The sequence below is a fragment of the Cupressus sempervirens genome, chromosome 3 (assembly GCF_028749045.1).
Source record: "Cupressus sempervirens isolate cs-2001-9-10 chromosome 3, ASM2874904v1, whole genome shotgun sequence".
Taxonomy (NCBI): Eukaryota; Viridiplantae; Streptophyta; class Pinopsida; order Cupressales; family Cupressaceae; genus Cupressus; species Cupressus sempervirens.
The window spans coordinates 411625178-411643929 of NC_143120.1; the positions used below are offsets into that span (position 1 = coordinate 411625178).

An 18752-nucleotide genomic window follows, 5' to 3' on the forward strand; every position below is an offset into this window, starting at 1 on the left:
AATCTTGTATTTTCTTAGGACATACAACAATTACAATAGGACCCTACTATAACTTAAGCTCTTATAATAAAAAATGTAGAAGAACTATCAAGATAATGAAAAATAATAATCTCCAAATTGGAAGCGATGAGTAGGAGTGCAAGGAGAGAAACTAGGGTTTCTTGTGCTAAGGAAGCCAATTATGGTGGTAGTTAGGATTATGAGGATGACGATCCTGATGATTGGAGGGTCCTCTCCATGCTTGTGACTCCTTGGGGTATTGTTTTCTGCAGTTAGAGGAGGTGTTAAGTTTTTTCTTGTAAGTTTTTTTTGCCAAGGGAATGTTCTCTATCCTTGTGGGTTTTGTGCTCCCTATTAGGTGGGGACTGGTTGTGGTGGCTTTGTGGGATGTCTCTATGATTTTGATGTTTTTGCAAAATACATTTCTGGTCTTGCTAGGTATGGAAGGGTGTAGATTTTTTGGGTGGTGGTGTTTTTTGCTAGAACCTCTATAACCCACTTTGGGCTTTGGATGTGTTGGGTTTTTTGGCCTAGGTGTGGTGCTGGTCTTTACCTCTAGTGGGCTTTCTTATATTTGGAGTTTGTAGGAGATGAAGATGTAGATTGGTCTAGTCTAGATATCTGTGTAGTGGCTTCAAAGAGAATGCTTCTCGTTCAAGCCTCTAGTTGTGGCTCATGAAGCTTATGTGATTCCTAGGGTTTTTAGAGCCCTGGACATCAATGGTTTGGTCTACAAGGGAAATATTGTCCCTATTCCTAGTGCTAGTTCTATTGACAAGGTTTTTTTCCATATATGAGTCTTCACTTTCATGGGTTTTCCTATTAATGGGCCCCCCTTGCATAGGTAATATTGTGGGGTGCACTGTTTTTCATCATTTAGGGATTGTATTGCCTCTTGGTGAATTTTTTTGGAGGGTTTGATTCTGTTGCACGTGCTTTGAAGGGAAGGGTTCCTCTATTTGATGCTAGAATCTAGTTGAGGTGGTTATTTTGGGGCTTACAAAGGTAGTTTTTTATTGGGGGAAAGTGGTTGTGAATGGGTTTACTGGGTACTCTCTTGTTTTTTGTGAGTTTCTCTTTCTTAGTATTAGAGATATAGCAAGAAAGAGCACATGTTGGACAATGTACTTCACATGGTGAAGAAGGCATGACTCCATACCTAAACACTTTGATGCAAAGAGGTATTTTATTGTCTAAAGGATGGCTTAGGTCTTCCTCTTTTCTTCTACATTCATATCTCCTATCGAGCTAGAGCAATCTCCTATTAAGGTGTAGATCATATCTGGGCATTGGGAAGTAAAGGAGATTCCTATCAAGATGTTGTGTACTTGTACTACTTTTAGTAGTTTTGATAGCAGAAGAAGGGGGGGAAACTCTTACCTCTAGGGTTTTGTCTTCCTCCTCTCTGCTCCTTTCATTTTTATTATGGTGATATGGGAGATTATAGGGGGTTGGAAGACTTTTGATCACATTTTCTAAGGTTTGAGGTTGAAACTTGCTTAGACTTGAGGTTGGAAGATATGTATTGTATTTTCTAAGGCTAGAAGTATAGTGTTGTTTGGTCCTATATTTTTTCTTAAAGTTCTAACAAGTGTGGATGGCCTAATTTTGTTCCCTTCTTGTTATGGTGATTTCTTATTTTAGTTATTCTTTATCTTGTGATGGAGTGATTGTTGGTAGTTTTAAAGGGCACATTCTGGTCCGCTGTTATTATTTTTTGGTTTAAGTCTACACCTATAGTGGGGGCTTATCCCAAGTTATTCATTGAAAGTGTTGATCATGGTTGGCAAGTCAATCACTTGTACATATTTGTCTTTGGAAGATCTGATTTATCTACATCTTTCATTACTAGGCATTGGTAGTGTTCTCTTATTGGTGTGTAGAGTCCTAATTGTAATTCAGGTTAGCACCCATCAATTGCTTATTTCCTTAATAAAAAAATCAAGCTCTTACAAAATGGATGCTAATATACACCAAAATGACTTATATACTCACACATGTTTGGATATTGACACTTTAATACAATTGTATTTTTTCTATGTAAATCTTTGTTTATGCTTTCAAATCAAACACATATCAATGTATCCCTTGCACCTCTATTGGGTGCAAGTTCTAGTTAAATAAAATATTTACCCTTTTATTATTGTCACCCATTTCAAGTGTGTTTATTTATTATTTTTTCCCAAGATTATTGCAGCCATTACTTTATTTTTCCATAGTTAATTTCTTATTCCAACTCCACCTCCTTGTTTAAGAAAACATATTTTATCTCATGAGATTAAAATGCAAGTTTTCTTTTTTGTTCCTTTCTAAAATAATGTTCTCATTATTTATTAATTTTTCATAAGAAACAACTGTGTGTGTGTGTGTGTGTGTGTGTGTGTGTGTGTGTGTGTGTGTGTGTGTGTGTGTGTGTGTGTGTGTGTGTGTGTGTGTGTGTGTGTGTGTGTGTGTGTGTGTGTGTGTGTGTGTGTGTGTGTGTGTGTGTGTGTGTGTGTGTGTGTGTGTGTGTGTGTGTGTCTATATATATATTGTCAACAAAGTTATTTTAAACTTAATGATTATACTAGTTTGAGACAACCATTTGGCTTTTGATGAGTCTATTTCTTGACCACTTTTCTCCTATTCTATCTCACACCTTAGAGGACATAAAAAATTTACCTTAGTACATACCTAACTATGAGATAGGAAGCTTCTCCCTTTAAATCTAAAATAACTAGAATTTATGTGAGTTTATTAATATGGCGTAACTTTATAGACACTATTTTCAATAATTAAGTGCACTACTCTCAATGATTTTGTACAAGGTATTCTCAATATTTAAATTAAATACTTTTATGAACACTATTTTCTATATTAAAGATATTATTCTTAATAATACTTTTATGGATACTATATTCAATAATTAAATATATTACTCTTAATAGTTTTGTGGTCACTATTTAAATACGTATATTCACTGATTTTGACGTCAGTTCAATAAATTTAGGGACGCTATTTTCAATAAAATCCTTTAAAATAGATTTTTTTATATTGAAATAAGGAAAACAATTTGTAACAGGTTGTAAAAAGTCAAATCAATCAAAGTTTAAAAAAGATTAATTGAGCAGATTACGTACCAAGTTTCACTACTACCATTTTCAATTAATGCACTTCGGAATGATTATATATTGTTATTAGTCTATCCATGTGATATTGTCTCCTTTGGTTGCATCCACTGTGGCAATATTTTAGCTTTAGTCTTACTGAAGTGGATGGCCAATTATTATAAGCTGCCGTTTTTGTGATGATTGATTGCTTCTTCAGCGGAAGCTTCTACCGGATGAAGTTGATATTTCCTTTTCCTCTATTGATGGATGCAATTCTCCCCAGGTCGAAATCCCTTTAGATACATTTTAAATCACGTTCAATGAAAGAAACCGCAGAAATTTTGATGAGAAAATGTATTATACGTCATTAAAAAAAATTAAGATTCTTCCAAAATCGTATGATACTGTAGTGTCATTTGTTTATGAATAAGATTCTACAAAGAAACACGTTCAATTAAAAAGTACAAAATTAAGCTTAAAACAATGTAAAAGACACGTGATAGGACGCATGCATGTCTGCTATGGTCGCATCCACCATGGCCTTTGGCAGGGAGCTCAGCATCTATTTAAATGGACGAGGTCCTCCTTCACTTGGTATCTCTGAAAATCATTCACTTTGCTTGTCTTCTAACAAGATGAGGGCTTTGATTAATTTCGTTCTTTTCATTGTATGTTTTCTTATTTTGCATAAGTTCACATAGATAGTTTGTGATTGGTTTACATAGCTTCTGAGTTAATCGAACTATTTAGTAATGCCTTTCACTTTTAATAACGTAATATTCTTAAGCTGGTTCATGGCCAGTCATAACAATGTCAATTTTGTACTTTGTAAAGAGTTTTTGTTGTTTGATATATTTGACAGTCGGTAGCGGCGTGCGGAGCGGCGTATGTGGAAGGCGAGAGGGAAAGTGTAATAGCTGCGTATTGGCGGGAGAAGCTGCCCACGACACCCATTCCACGGAGTGTGCAGGAACTCATCTCTGCTAATGATGGGTTGCCTCTGATACGTTTGGTGGATGAATTGGATAACACTCCCAAAACTGAGAAGGCTCATTTGCCAGATAAATTGCATTCCTATGAGGGAGCATATGTTGCAGATGAAGCCTATGTCAAGCTGTTTCTGCTAGAGAAGAATCTGCTATGCGGAAACAAAGTGTCTCTAAACTTTTCCACCACTCAGGAGAAGAAGCATTTTCTTCCGCGCACCGTGGCAGAAAAAATCCCCTTTTCGTCCAACGAGCTGTCCGTTTCGTTGAAGGAGCTCAACATAGCGCCCTATTCCGTCGCGGCTATGGACATCAAGAAGACCATAGAAGAGTGTGAGCGACCTGCTGTGGAGGGCGAAACCAAATTCTGCGCAACGTCGCTGGAGTCCATGGTCGACTTCATCATGTCAAAGGTGGGGAGCAACCGTTTAACTGCTCTGGTGACGAATGTTCCGAAGATGTCAAAATCTGGGGAGCAAGAGTATGGCATCGTGGGGATGAAATACGAGGGCGAAGCGGAGAAGGCAGCATATGTGTGTCACATTGCAAAATATGCGTACTTGGTGTATTACTGCCACGCATTGGAGGGCACGAAGGTTGCAAGAGTTTGGCTGAGAGGCGAAGATCGCAGCACGGTTGAGTTGGCGGCTATCTGTCATACAGACACCAGCGCCTGGGATCCAACACACCCAGCACTCCAGAAGTTGAATGTGAAGCCGGGTGGTGCTTCTGTCTGTCACTTTGTTCCCCAAAACCACCTTGTGTGGGTGGCAGCCACCTAAGGTCCACGCCATGTCCCTTACTTTCTCTCTCTACATAAACCTAAATAAATGTTGTTTGCTGCGTAGTAGGGAGTAGCAGAATATGCTTTTGTATTTTGTTAGTGTGAGGAGCAGTAGCTCTCTTCCCATCAGTTAGCGATGTACAGACTACGTTCTTGATAGTGTCCTGCTTAGCAGGGTAAGTATAAATGTGTGTTCTCATGAAATTTATCGCACTTATGATTGTTATCTATATGTCTTTGCTCTCTATTCACAACCTGTTTGTTCTGACACACGTTCAAATCAACCTCTTTGTTCTTAAACAAGTTGAAAATATTGTATCCGTTACGTATCTTATTCCTTTTGTAATCTGCATGTTGTAAAATTTTGCAGCAATGGCTGCATAGATCTAGCTAGGAAAAGAATACATGCATCTTTGCGAGAATTCAGAAATAACAAATTGATTGTGACTAAGAGAGGAAGCGGTCATCCTAAAATTATGGATCATAACTTAGCCAGTCTTCGCATGTGAATCATGCCGATCTACGTAAAATCAGTAAAATCAGCACTTAACTGACGGTAATGAGTTGAAATTATTACCCTAATACCCCCTTTAATTCCCCTTTAATTCTGATTGAGGAGAATGATAACTAATGAAAGAAAGGAGGAAAGAGGGAAAATCTAGTAGGAGTAAAGTCCTCTCTCAAAATCTATAGAGATGCAATGGAAATTGTTTGAGTTGAGAAAACGGTGGACATCTGTCAACTCATAGCCATCAAGATGCTGAATGAAGAACCTCTTCTAAAACCAAGATGAAGATCATGATCAATCTGCATAAGTGCCCCCAATGACACTACTCGAACAATGAGAAGATGGCAAAATAAGAAAAAATATTTGTCAATCAAATATACATAAGAAAATAACTTGCATGCTCCCCAAAATAACAAAAAGATGGGAAAAAAAGGCAAAACATCTATTTGTCAAGGATGTAGGGGACACATAAATTTGTACAAGTGACCCTAATGATAGTACTCAACCATGCAAGAATTAAACTTTGATTGAAAATATAGGTGTCAATAGTCTATAAATATGATCAACTATGGAACCAATAAGGCATTCACACCAAGAGGCATGACAAATGCACGCAAAAAACTGTAACTAAAGAGGAAATGACAATGGGGCCCATGCAATAATAGCATGGCCGTAGCTAGTCAATGATGAACAAAACTTAGGGGCTGAATTTTCATGTTATTCAAGGTCCATTAGTTACTCGAGATCCATTAGTACCTATTGAGTAATCAAACAATTAATAACTTTTCTGTTCTACTTATCTTGTTGCTCAGTCTCTATGGTAGTCTAAATAACAATATTAAATAGTAGTTTACTATCCTAATATAATAGACTTGTAAAATGTAAACATTTGAAATCTAAAACACCACAAAAACATTTGACACAAGTTTGACACTAAGATTTAATATAGAAACCCAATTTGGGAAAAGCCACTAGCAACATGGGCACACCACCTTTTCACTCTTTTGAAGTGAGTCCTATTAGGAGCCAACCCTGTTAAAGGTTATAATACACACTATTAAATGTGAACTAGTTAAAAGATTTAATCACCTGGTTAGGAGTGGCCATGTTAGAGGAATTTAGAACATTCCTTTAGAATGTCACCTAGTTGAAGGATTTATACAAACTATTAGGTCAAACTCTTGTTTAAAAGGATTTCAATACAAACTATTTACAATGATTAGAAAGAAAAATGTAGGGTTTGATCTATATGATTACAACTCACTTTTGTAGTTACAGATATTTGTTCAGTTCATTAGTTGATTCCTTGATAAGCCTTCCTTGTCACCTATATCCTTGATTTGCTTGGCACCCCTTCAAGCAATCACGCTTCACTTCACAACAAACTTAAGCCTTCTATTTAGATTTTCTTATCAAACTCAATAGCTTTATTCTATCTCATTGGAAATCTTTCAAACATGTGTAACTTCTCTACTCTCTTCTCTTCTTTGCATGTCTCTAAATTTTTCCTTTGTGCCTCCTTAAATAGGTGGTTTTGATCCTTTTTTGTTTCTCACAATTATCATAGATCTTAGGGCTCATGATTTGATTCATCAGATTCATTGTATCTTTTCATCTCCTTCTCTTCTAGAAACTTCTAATAGAATCCATCCGTTAGGTCTTTTACCTAATCCTATCCTTGAATTAAATGATGGAACACATCAATCCTTATCTTCAACACACTTTCCATATCCCAAGAAATCAACATACTCAAGTTCTTTAGAGCACCAGACAATTTTATTGTTACTATTTGTGTAATTGCTTTGTCTTTTTCTGTGCATCATCAAGTTGTCTAGTAGGTTATGTGTGTACTGAAAACCAAGTTTTGTCTTATGAAAATGTGATTAGGGTGAAAACCACAATGTTAGAATGATGCCTACAAATATAGTACTCTTCTAGAATACACTCTATTAGGAGCTTAATTAAGGTTTACAAACACTATTAAGTGTAGCTGGTTACAAGATTTTCCTTTAGATCCATACTCTACTAGGATTAACCTTGTTAAACAAGTTTAACACTCTAATCTAAGAATGCCACCTTATTAGAGGTTTTAAAATAGACCAATTAAGGTCACCCTTCCACGGGATTTAAACTACTACAATGGTAAGAAATAAATAGTAATAAGAATGATCTATGATTCTCATTACCTTGCTACATTAGATCCATTAAACCTCCTCAATACAACAACATACCATTCACTATTCTCCTTCTTTCCTTCTCTATGTGATAGCTTTGCTCCTATTCCAACCGCTATTATCCTCTCTCTCTCTCTTCGCTTTTTTATATTTCACAAACCCTAAACCCAGATCTTACGATCATATAGACATCTCTCACTCATGTAGAAACTTCTCAAATAGTCTTGCATTACTTAAACTAAAAGTTAACTTTACCTTCCCAAATCATCAATAAAAGATAACTTCACCAAAAAGTCTCTTGTCTCTAATAATATGATAGGACAATCCATCACTTAAACTATTTCCATTTATTATTCCATATGTTATCTAATAAGGTGCTTCCCTATTGCTTCTTGGAACCTCAAACCAATAATCTTTCTAAAGATATAGTAACAACATGTAATGATAAGTTCATCATTTGATATAAATGACAAATAGTATAACCAATGAATAATACAATTCATATATTTCTTTATGACATAAGAAACTTGTGAATAATTTATGGCAACATCTTGGCCTCTAGTTAACACTCATCTTCACAATAGGCCTATAGTTGATTATCCTCTTAACAATCAGTGTGGAGTTCTCTTCATTTAACAATCAACATTAACTCAATCTTTAGCTATTTTTCTACTAGAAAACTAGTATAAAAGGAGGCTTGGGGCCTTCATTTTCACATCTTGTCACATCAAGCAATCAAAAATCATCAAGTACTCAAGGCATTCTAGAGATCAATGTGTCCAATCATTCAAGCAAGCAAGTTTCTCTAAGCATTTAACGATCTTCTTTTAGCATTTCCTTCATAGGGATATACATTCATACCTATCACCAAATTTTATCCTAACCAAATTCTTCATTCCCTCAAAGAATTTATGTTTGAATTTTCTATAATCTTGCATACCCTTCCTATTGACCTTCTTTCATTCACATAGAAAATCAATCACTTTTTGTATCAACTGAGGTGTCACTAAAAATTTTACACTACCAATGGTCACCTCATCTTTGTACTAGGTATTGGTAAACTGATACAAGAGCTTGAAATTATAGCCTTGAATAGCTTTAATGTATTTGTCAAGACCAACCCTCTTGAACTAATTCCGCATTTCTCTATTCTATAGTAATTCCTTCTAGCTTCTTAGTTGTGATACCTACCCCTAGTTTAGTTTTATCTTTCTTGTAGGCTTCTAGGAGTAAGCCTAAGTCTAGGGGGAGTGGATGTAATGCCTACCCCTAGTTGACTTTTTTCGTAGTATTGTCAAGATTCTTTTAGGCCAATTTTCTAATTATGTTTATGATTATCAATGCTTGATTACTAGAATAGATTAAATATATTTCATATTCAGTTGATATATGTGTTGAGTTACTTTAGTACTAATTATTTAAGTTATTTTATGATTTTTTTTTTGATGATATATATGTTCATTTAGTGACCATCAGTTATTTAATGATGCCAGTTATGCAGTTTCTATGGATACATACTCCATACTTGCATGTGTGTGTGTGTGTGTGTGTGTGTATTTTCTTTATGTTTGACATTTTTGATGTTGTTGAGGAAGGGAGTTGTAGTCACCTACTAGTCAAGATCTACATGATGCACCACTTCCTACTGTTGCATGTTTAGTTTAGAATATTGTGTTTCTACATGCATATATTTTATGTAGATTGCAGGTACTAGGTGTTGGCTTCCCTGAATTGTCAAGATGAGTGTACCATATTGTAATATTTCAATGGTATAAGTGGGGACATAAGTCTAGAGTCCAATTCCTAAACCCTAAGCCAATTTTCCTAAAAAGTAGGACAAGTATTTGAGTTAGTTTACCCATCTGAATTTGTCAAGTGATGTGAATTTGTGATTTTGACCCTAGAGTTTTATTTTGTCCTTTGTCTTCAATTGAGTTGTAATTTTTTGTTTTGTGAGTATGTGATATTTTTTTATTTTAATTAAATCTTATTAAAAGATAATTTAATAATTTAATTTAATGAAATTTTTATAAAGAAAATTCAATATTAATTATATTTAATTAATTGAGAAATTAATTAAATAAATAAATATAATTTAAAATATTATATTAAAATAATATTTTTGACATATTTATATTTATTTAATTTAACAAAAATTATTTAGGAGTTTTATTTTAATAATAAACTCTAACACTAGTACATTCACACTTGTTTTTCTACCAAAATTTTCGACCAAAGCTATAATTCCTTTTTTTTTCCTTTTCATTCCCATGTTGGTCAAAAATAAAAATTCTATAGCCGATTTGGTCAAAATTTTGACCAACCTATGTTTTCCCAAGTTGAATTTCAACCGACCCAATGTTATAACAAAAAAGAAAAAGCTTCATTCACGGGTTGAGCAAGGGTGGCAAATGCAAATGCAAAGAGGAGTAGCATAGAAGAAGGAGCGGGTTGCGTGAGCAGAGGCTATTGGTGTTCACTTTGTGCTCTGGTCTCTTGAGGGTTTCAAGCCCAAGGTTTTCTGGTTGTTGAGCATGGTTCCTTGGTAAACAATGGCATCAAGGCAAACAGGATGGAGCTAGGCAGAACTAACCATATGGCCACTAGTTTGGGCAATTTTAAGGGAAATGAAGTGAATTTATTCTATTTCTTGGGATGTTACTTGAAGAGATTTTTGTTTCCCTTTTTTAACTACATTATGTGTTGTTTTTACAATTTAAATCCCCATGTCAATCCACTCAGCAATTATTTCTTGTTTAAAAGCCAATATTTTAGCTTTTTGTAATATCAGAATGTATTATGGTGGATGCTTGATTAATGCCAAACTAGCCTAGTAGAAAAATGATATTAGATGGGAAGTCCTTTGGATCTAACTATATTAGTGACAGTATTTGGGTATGTGTATAGGTAAGTGAAATGGACATTGACATATAATCAATGTACTGAAATATTTATACAAATTGTAGAATAGAAACTCGAATTTATGTCACCAATTGTAGCTGATTTAGCAAAACTTATAATTTGTAGTGGAGATGGAGGTGTAAGTACAGAGAGATTATGTCCATCCTCCTCATCAAACATTAGATACTTTTCAATATCAAGCCATTCTGCTTTAGTGACTCTTGTATTAATGTGTAGTGGAGGTGCAGGTAGGATTATGTCTATCCTCCTCCTCATCCTCATCATCAGACACCAAATAATTTTTAATTTTTAGCTATTCTTCTACTTTAGTACTAGTTTTATTTCTATCTTTAACATCAACTAAAACCACCTCATGATGAGAACTCATATTAATTTCTAATGTGACCTACCCAGCTTGAAGGTAGTATTGAAATGATCTTGTACGGGGACTATACAACATCAAACATCTATCTTCAGGGTTCTTTCTTAGTTGCTTAAAGAGAAAATAAGTAAGAAGAAAGGGGCATCCCAACACCCCTCTCCTACCAAACCTATTTGGAAACACAATGATTTTCTCTAGACAATTATGGCTTTTGATATTGCTCATTAGGCATTCATGTTGATAATAACTTACTGATGCTCTCCCTAGAAGTAGGATGTGGTGACAGATAAATTGGGAGGTGGAGGTAGAGGCGAATGCCATCTGAATGTGTCTAGGAAGCCCGCCATAGGGTGCACATCCAAGCTCATCCATGGCCCAAAAAAATGAAAAATGACATCTCTGAATTCTCACAAAGATATCTCTCAACTGTAGACATTTTGCTAATTTTTAAGTTTCAAGCCTAACTATCAAGGATGGGAAATCAATAACATTCCCATTCAAATCTCATCAACAAATTGTTACTGCAACAAACAAACTTACTAATAGTTAACACACCTATCCCTTTCACTATTTCTAGTACCTCTAAGTATGGAAATAATTTATGTGATTTGAAGTTAATGCAAACTAATGAGTACAAACTGTCATTGGTGCTACACTAAATCATTCTTCTATTGATTTCTTAATCCTTCTCTAACGTACACACAAACCTTATATTTCTAGAACCAAATATCCAAACGTTTTCAAATTAATAAGTAATTTGAAATTGATGCAAACTAATGAGTACATACCATGACTAGTGCTACATTATATCATTCTTCTATTGATTGCTTAATCATTCTCTAACTCACACACAAACCTTGTATTTCTAGAATCAAATATCCAAAGGTTTTCAAATTAATAAGTTATTGAAACTAGTCCTTAATGGTAGAGCTATCCCAAAGCTAAGAAATAATTGAGCTCATATACCTAATTTTTTCTGAACATATTTCATTAGTAGAGCTATTGCTCAATGTCCACTTATTAGTAGATCAAATGAATGAAAATGTAAGGGATTTTCTATACATATTTCATTAGTAGAGCTATTGCTCAATGCCCACTTATTAGTAGATTAGATATATGACAATGTAAGGGGTTAGAAATCTTAGAAAAAATGACACGAAAAATCCTCTCAACCTTTCCAAATTTCTTCCTAGTTTTCATAGTTATTACAAAGGTGGAGATGTGCATAAAATAACCACTTAAACATGAAGAAGGACTAGGACATGGATAGGAACCCACATTATAGAAATGAACCTTAAATTATGATACACAAGCTTTCCCATGCAGCAACTGTGATCTAAAAACAAGCAACCAATATTGGCATTTTATATTTGTCTTGATCAATGATGAAGCATCATTATCCAATGATTTAATTTTGTACATTTCTTCCATTTATTTGCACATAGCATCCAAGCCCCCCAAAAAAATCATGCATCTAAAACCCCAAAAAAAATCACATTTAAAGTTAATTTGTATAAAAACCTCTCTAGAATTTGTCAAAATGTAATAATCCCTCTTTCTCATCTATCAAAGTAGACTTCTAGGAGATATTTCAATCTCTAAAAACATGATAGCCAATAAATCCTCAACATCTGCATTCAACAATATTCATTATCTTTATTTAGGAGGTTATCAAGCTCTTCACTTAAATAAGCATATTTCTTGAGTCTTCGTTGGATTTTTTCACATTGCCTTGTCTAGATCAAATCCTTGATAAAATTTACTCATGTTGTTGAGTCTTTTCAAGTAATTCGAAGTGATTCTTCCTATTTGAGAGGATTGAAAGCTAAATTGCTAATAAGGGGAAACAAAATGTTTCATGAATCCATAATTTTTCATAATTAATGGCTCCATTTTCCTTCTAGGTTATGTGCTTGTTGGATTGAATGTAGTAGTTAATAACTTGTACTTGATATATCTATAATATTTAAATTCAATATTACATTTGGCCTTTGGATTTTCAAAAGCAATTCCTAGCAACAACTTTTTGCTACCATGGCTACAAAAAGATGCTAATGCTAGATAATACTAATGGCAACCTTGACATTGGTTTATCATGTTAAGATAGGAAGACATATTTATTTCCCTTTACAGAGCTTGTGCAAAAGTATATTATAAAGAGTTATAGCAAGAATGAAAGATTCTTGCTTCAGTGGTTAGAAGAAGATTGTTAAAATCTACTACTCCCTATGTAAAAAATTAGAATAATAAAGAAAGAGTTACAAAAACATAGATGCAACTGAAACATATATTCATGATATTTTGTGTGTATTACATTAGAAACTACAAAGGACTTTTCAAGACATTGGATAACAATACCATAAGTAGCCAAATTAAAAAAATTCAACATCATACCTCTACATAGTAGATACATAGATGAAATAGTTGGGGAACAACTACGTGTAGCCAATGGTGAAGATGAAAATTCATCCATGTAATTAAGGGGATTTACTGAAATAAATCTAATGTGCATCTGATGACAACATAGAATTAAAAAATATAACCAATTTCCTATAACCTACAATTAAAATAAGTGAGTAACCATTAATACCCCAGGATTGGGCTTCCTTTTTCTTGTTTCTCCTATTTGATGCTAGTGCATTGCCCAACCTCATAAGATAACAACATTAACACCTTTTTCTCTCTATATCCAGTAGCATGCATTGCTTAAATTGCCAGCTTTGATTAAATTACAATACTTGATGATTCTAGTTTTATAAGGAAAAACCAATTCCCATATTCTTGGGATTCTTAATAACTAGATAAACAAAAAAATTTAACTAGAGAACTTGGGAAGCTGAAGCAAGTCTCTTTCCACATGTGCAAAACAAACAAATAAACACTTCATTAAGACACAAACAACTTTCTTCATATTTACTGAATTTTATTCCCAAAACATCAAAATCACAATTTATAATAGCTAGTAGAAAGCTCAAGACAATTTTAGATTCAATGCATATTCACATTAGTAAATGAAATCATGTTCAAAAAAGATAAAAATTCCAAACAACTGATAGAATGTTGAGATCGTTTACAAATTCCCAACTCATCAACTACTTAAATGGGACCTTTTTATTATTGGATGGAACCACTTTAAACACAATTTTTAGAAGTTATTATGAAGAGAGCTTAATAAGATTGGGTGCTACCATGTAGTCTAGAGGTAGACTAGACGAAGTTTCTCTATGCTTGGAGACTTCAATCCATTCACACCTATATTTTAGGCAATTAAATACATTTTCCTCTTTCTGTCACCTATTTTTTCCTAGATTGCTCCCCATGAAAACCAATGTATCTTCATCCACTTGTGACCTTTCATTACTTTTAGTATAGATTATCGCATTTGTTGTTCCTTAACAATCCCTTAAGTTTCACACTTTAGACAATCCTCAATCTAGCTAAGTAATAGAATTATTTAACCTGTGAATCATGGTATACATGCAATGGGCATGTTCAAAGAAGTTTAGTAGCATGTCATATATTTAAAAGAGATAACAAAAAATAGAGCTACTCTATTCAATATAAACATGAGATGATCAATATGAGTACAATGACAAACTTGTTATTCATGATTGTGTTATTCCAAATTAATATAAATCATCAAATGTCCACTGGTTAGAGACTCCATTGGTGATGTAATTTTGTCTTGTAACCCACATGGAGCCTAGCATACTGAAGTGCAATTTATAAAGCTTGTGGCAGAAGTTGCCAAGTTTGCAAATTGAAAAGCGAATAGAGTGTTATCTTACATAATTTGCAAGGTATTGTCTAGAATTTGCATAAGTTGTTAAATTGTCACATGCATACCACGCCTTAGTGAGGTGCAGACTGCAAACCCAAAAGGAAGATTCTTGTGCTTTAGGTTCAATGGATTTTGTTTATCTATTGTAGTCAATAATGAATAATTCCAACTCCGATGGATGTCAAGATTAAAATGGGCTCAGGCAAAATGTATATGGGTTAGGTAGCTTAACACTGAACATGGGATGGAAACCCAAGTATGAGGAAAGATCTATAGAAAATGAATCATCACTAGTATTACATGATGTATGAACAATTTTTTAGATGTTTGAGCTTAAAGTTAAGACTCTAGAATCACTCTTTTAGCACATCCAGCCAAACTTTCAATACAAAAGTATATATAAAACTTGACCCTATACCTGAAATGCACATCATCAATATCCTCTATCAATTTTGTGATAAATGGATGATAGTTCATGCACTTTTCATTTTGTGAGAAAAGAGATAAAGGTTACCCTCGATGATGTATCACTGACCTAACTGGGTCATTCCTAAAAAGACTAAGTAGGTCATAGATTAGAGTTTGGCATTTCAATCTTCTATATTTTTATTGAAATTTGAAATAAGTAGTTCAAACCTCCACGCCTTAGACACCAAAACCTTTTAGTTTCCATTGTTCATAGAGATGTGTAGCATGATCTGAAATTTTGACAATGAAAAAAATTGCAAAGAGTTGAAGTACTGCAACACCTATTCACAATTCATTTTTTCAATGGTAGTTCCAATTAATGGTAGGAGAAAACTATTCAACTTAAATTCTGGCATATTGAGTAGCTAATCGAGTGCACCTGCACTCACAATTGGTGTCCTATTTTGAATTAGACTTGGAAATGTGTGCACAGATTGTCAATTTTTATTCAAGGTTTAACCATTCCAATAACATGTCTTATTATTCAGTTGAATGTAATAGTGCAAATGTATATGTTTTGAGATTGCTCTGCAATTCAAAAAGAGTTGTTACCCTTAGTCTTATTTTTTTTAGAAGGAATATATAACAAGTTATATATGATTTGAGACCATATAATATGTAGGCTGGAATTCTGCGTTTAAAATCCTAGAAAGCACTGGCGATTGCCCAATTCTTGAAGAGAAAAACATCTTTCCCTACACATTATGGTGCCTTTGATTCTGTGTTAACAGTTTTCCTTGATTTTATTCTGTCATTGATCTCAAGACTTGATATATATGTGTCTGCACTCATCAAAATATGTGTATTGTCATGGACATGTCAATTCCTTTGATGTCCATTGGCCTGGTAGGAGCTTATACCACAGGCATACTCAAAATTTTAATTGTAGCAACAATTCTACTAAAATAAAAGGGTAAAAATAGGACCCATCTCCTTCTAGTCCTCAAGGCTCTTCCTGTTATTAGCCACTTTCATTTTCTCCTTTGATAAAACCTGGCCAATGCACAGAATTCTGAGCTCACTGTCAACACTATATGGATCTATTACATATCTTAAAAGTGGTAGTTGACCTATTTTAGTGATAATTTCTTCAGATTTAGCCAATCTTTCCGAACACCCACTGACATTGAACTGTATAGCTATACAAAATCTTCAACAGAAGCTCAATTGCATGAGATGCCCTCCAAATTTTGTTAAGGTCTGTTTCAATGATACAACAAAATATGTCTTCACTCCCCATTTGTGCAAAGGCACCATGAGGAGAGAAGTTATTGATAAATTTCTGTCTTTATGTTTTATTATAAAAATATTTGTGTTCTGTTATCACAATGTTCTTTTGTATATTAAAATATAAAACTGAGTTCAATCTGTTTACTCCGTTGACTGATGATTGAATTTCAAAGACTGTTTGTATAATGGAAGTCTATCGATGTGTTATTGTCTCCTTTCGTTGCATCCACCATGGCAATATTTTTGTTTTAGTCTTATCAAGTGGATGCCCGATCATTGTAAGGGGCCGTTTTGGTGCTGATTGGTTGATTCTTCAACAGAAGCTTCTAGCGGATGAAGTTGATATTTCCTTTTCCTCTATTGATGGATGCACCTCTTCCCAGGCCGAAATCCCTCTAGATACATTTTAAATCACGTTCAATGAAAGAAATCGCAGAAATTTTGTTGAGAAAATGTATAATACGTCATTAAACAAATTTAAGATTATTCCAAATTCGTACGATACAAATGTATCATTTGTTTATGAATAAGATTCTACAAAGAAACACGTTCAATTAAAAAGTACAAAATTACGCTTAAAACAATGTAATAGACACGTGATATGACGCTTGCACGTCTGCTATGGTCGCATCCACCATAGCCTTTGGCAGGGAGCTTAGCATCTATTTAAATGGACGAGGTCCTGCTTTAGTTGGTATCTCTGAAAATCATTCACTTTGCTCGTCTTCTAACAAGATGAGGGCTTTGATTAGTTTCATTATTCTCATTGTATGTTTTCTTATTTTGCATAAGTTCACGTAGATAGTTTGTGATTGGTTTACATAGCTTCTGAGTTAATCGAACTATTTAGTAATGCCTTTCACTTTTAATAATGTAATATTCTTAAGCTTGTTCATGACCGGTCATAACACTGTCAATTTTGTATTTCTTAAAGAGTTTTCGTTGGTTGATATATTTGACAGTCAGTAGCGGCCTGCGGAGCGGCGTATGTGGAAGGCGAGAGGGAAAATGTAATAGCTGCGTACTGGCGGGAGAAGCTGCCGACCACTCCCATTCCACAGAGTGTGTGGGAACTCATCTCTGGCAATGATGAGGTGCCTCCGATACGTTTGGTGGAGTTGTCGGATCAAAGCACTCCCAAAACTGAGAAGACTCATTTGCCAGATGAATTGCATTCCTATATGAGAGCATACGTTGCAGATGAAGCCTACGTCAAGTTGTTTCTACTATAGAAGAATTTGCTGTGCGGAAACAAAGTGTCTCTAAACTTTTCCAACGCTCGGCAGAAGAGGCATTTTCTTCCACGCACCGTGGCAGACAGAATCCCCTTTTCGTCCAACGAGCTTTCCGTTTCGTTGAAGGAGCTCAACATAGCGCCCGATTCCGTCGCGGCTATGGATATGAAGAAGACTTTACAAGCGTGCGAGAGACGTGCTGTGAAGGGCGAAACCAAATTCTGCGCAACATCGCTGGAGTCCATGATCGAGTTCATCATGTCAGAGCTGGGGAGCAACCGGTTAACTGCTCTGATGATGAATGTTGCAAAGACATGGAAATCTGGGAAGCAAGAATATAGCATCGTGGGAATGAAATACGAGGGCAAAGTAGAGAAGACAGCGTATGTGTGTCACATTGCAAAATATGCCTACGCGGTGTATTATTGCCACGCTTTGGAGGGCACGAAGGTTGCGAGAGTCTGGTTGAAAGGCGAAGATCGCAGCACGGTGGAGGCGGCGGCCATCTGTCATACGGACACCAGCTCCTGGGATCCAAAACACCCAGCATTCCAGAGGTTGAACGTGAAGCCTGGTGGTGCTTCTGTCTATCACTTAATTGGTCCCCAAAACCACCTTGTCTGGGTGGGAACAACCTAAGGTCCACCCCATGTTGCTTACTTTCTCTCTCTGCATATACCTCAATAAATGTTGTGTGCTGCGTATAAAAGCAGTAGGATATGCTTTTGTATTTTGATAGTGTAAGGAGCAGTAGATTAAGTTCTTGATAGTGACCTGCTTAGCACGGTAAGTATAAATGTGTGTTCTCATGAAATTTATAGCACTTATTATTGTTATCTATATGTCTTTGCGCTCTATTAACAACCTCGTTCAGAGACATGTTCAAATCATTGTATCCATTACGTATCTTATTCCTTTTGTAATTTGCATGTATGGATCATACCTTGACTTTACAGGATCCAATTATTTTATTAGAATAAGTTGTTCCTACGGATAGCTCTAGAGTTTCAAATAAAGTCGGATTTCTTCCATAATAACAACAATAATAGAAGGTGACGGCCTTCTTGCAATACGAACCCACCTGCTTGCATATGGATGCTTGGATACATAAAAATCATTGTTGGCAGCCGGTGTAGGCAAAAGTGAAGTTACTAACACAAAAACTACTCCACAGGCATTCATTTCTTTTTTAGAGAAGATCATCCAACACTACA

The 18752-nt window shown here is 35.0% G+C and overlaps 2 protein-coding genes across 2 annotated transcripts; both read left to right on the forward strand.

The window, feature by feature from the left end:
- The first annotated feature begins 3601 nt into the window (after positions 1-3601).
- On the forward strand, positions 3602-4857 carry LOC149566757 (BURP domain-containing protein 5-like). Its single transcript, XM_089816528.1, has 2 exons — positions 3602-3757; positions 3952-4857. The coding sequence occupies exons 1-2, from the start codon at positions 3602-3604 to the stop codon at positions 4855-4857; spliced, it is 1062 nt and encodes a 353-aa protein (XP_089672654.1).
- Positions 4858-16924: 12067 nt separating this feature from the next.
- LOC149566758 (BURP domain-containing protein 5-like) lies at positions 16925-18177 on the forward strand. Its single transcript, XM_089816529.1, has 3 exons — positions 16925-17071; positions 17266-17415; positions 17536-18177. Exons 1-3 carry the CDS (start codon positions 16925-16927, stop codon positions 18175-18177), a joined length of 939 nt encoding a protein of 312 aa, XP_089672655.1.
- The last annotated feature ends 575 nt before the right edge of the window (positions 18178-18752 follow it).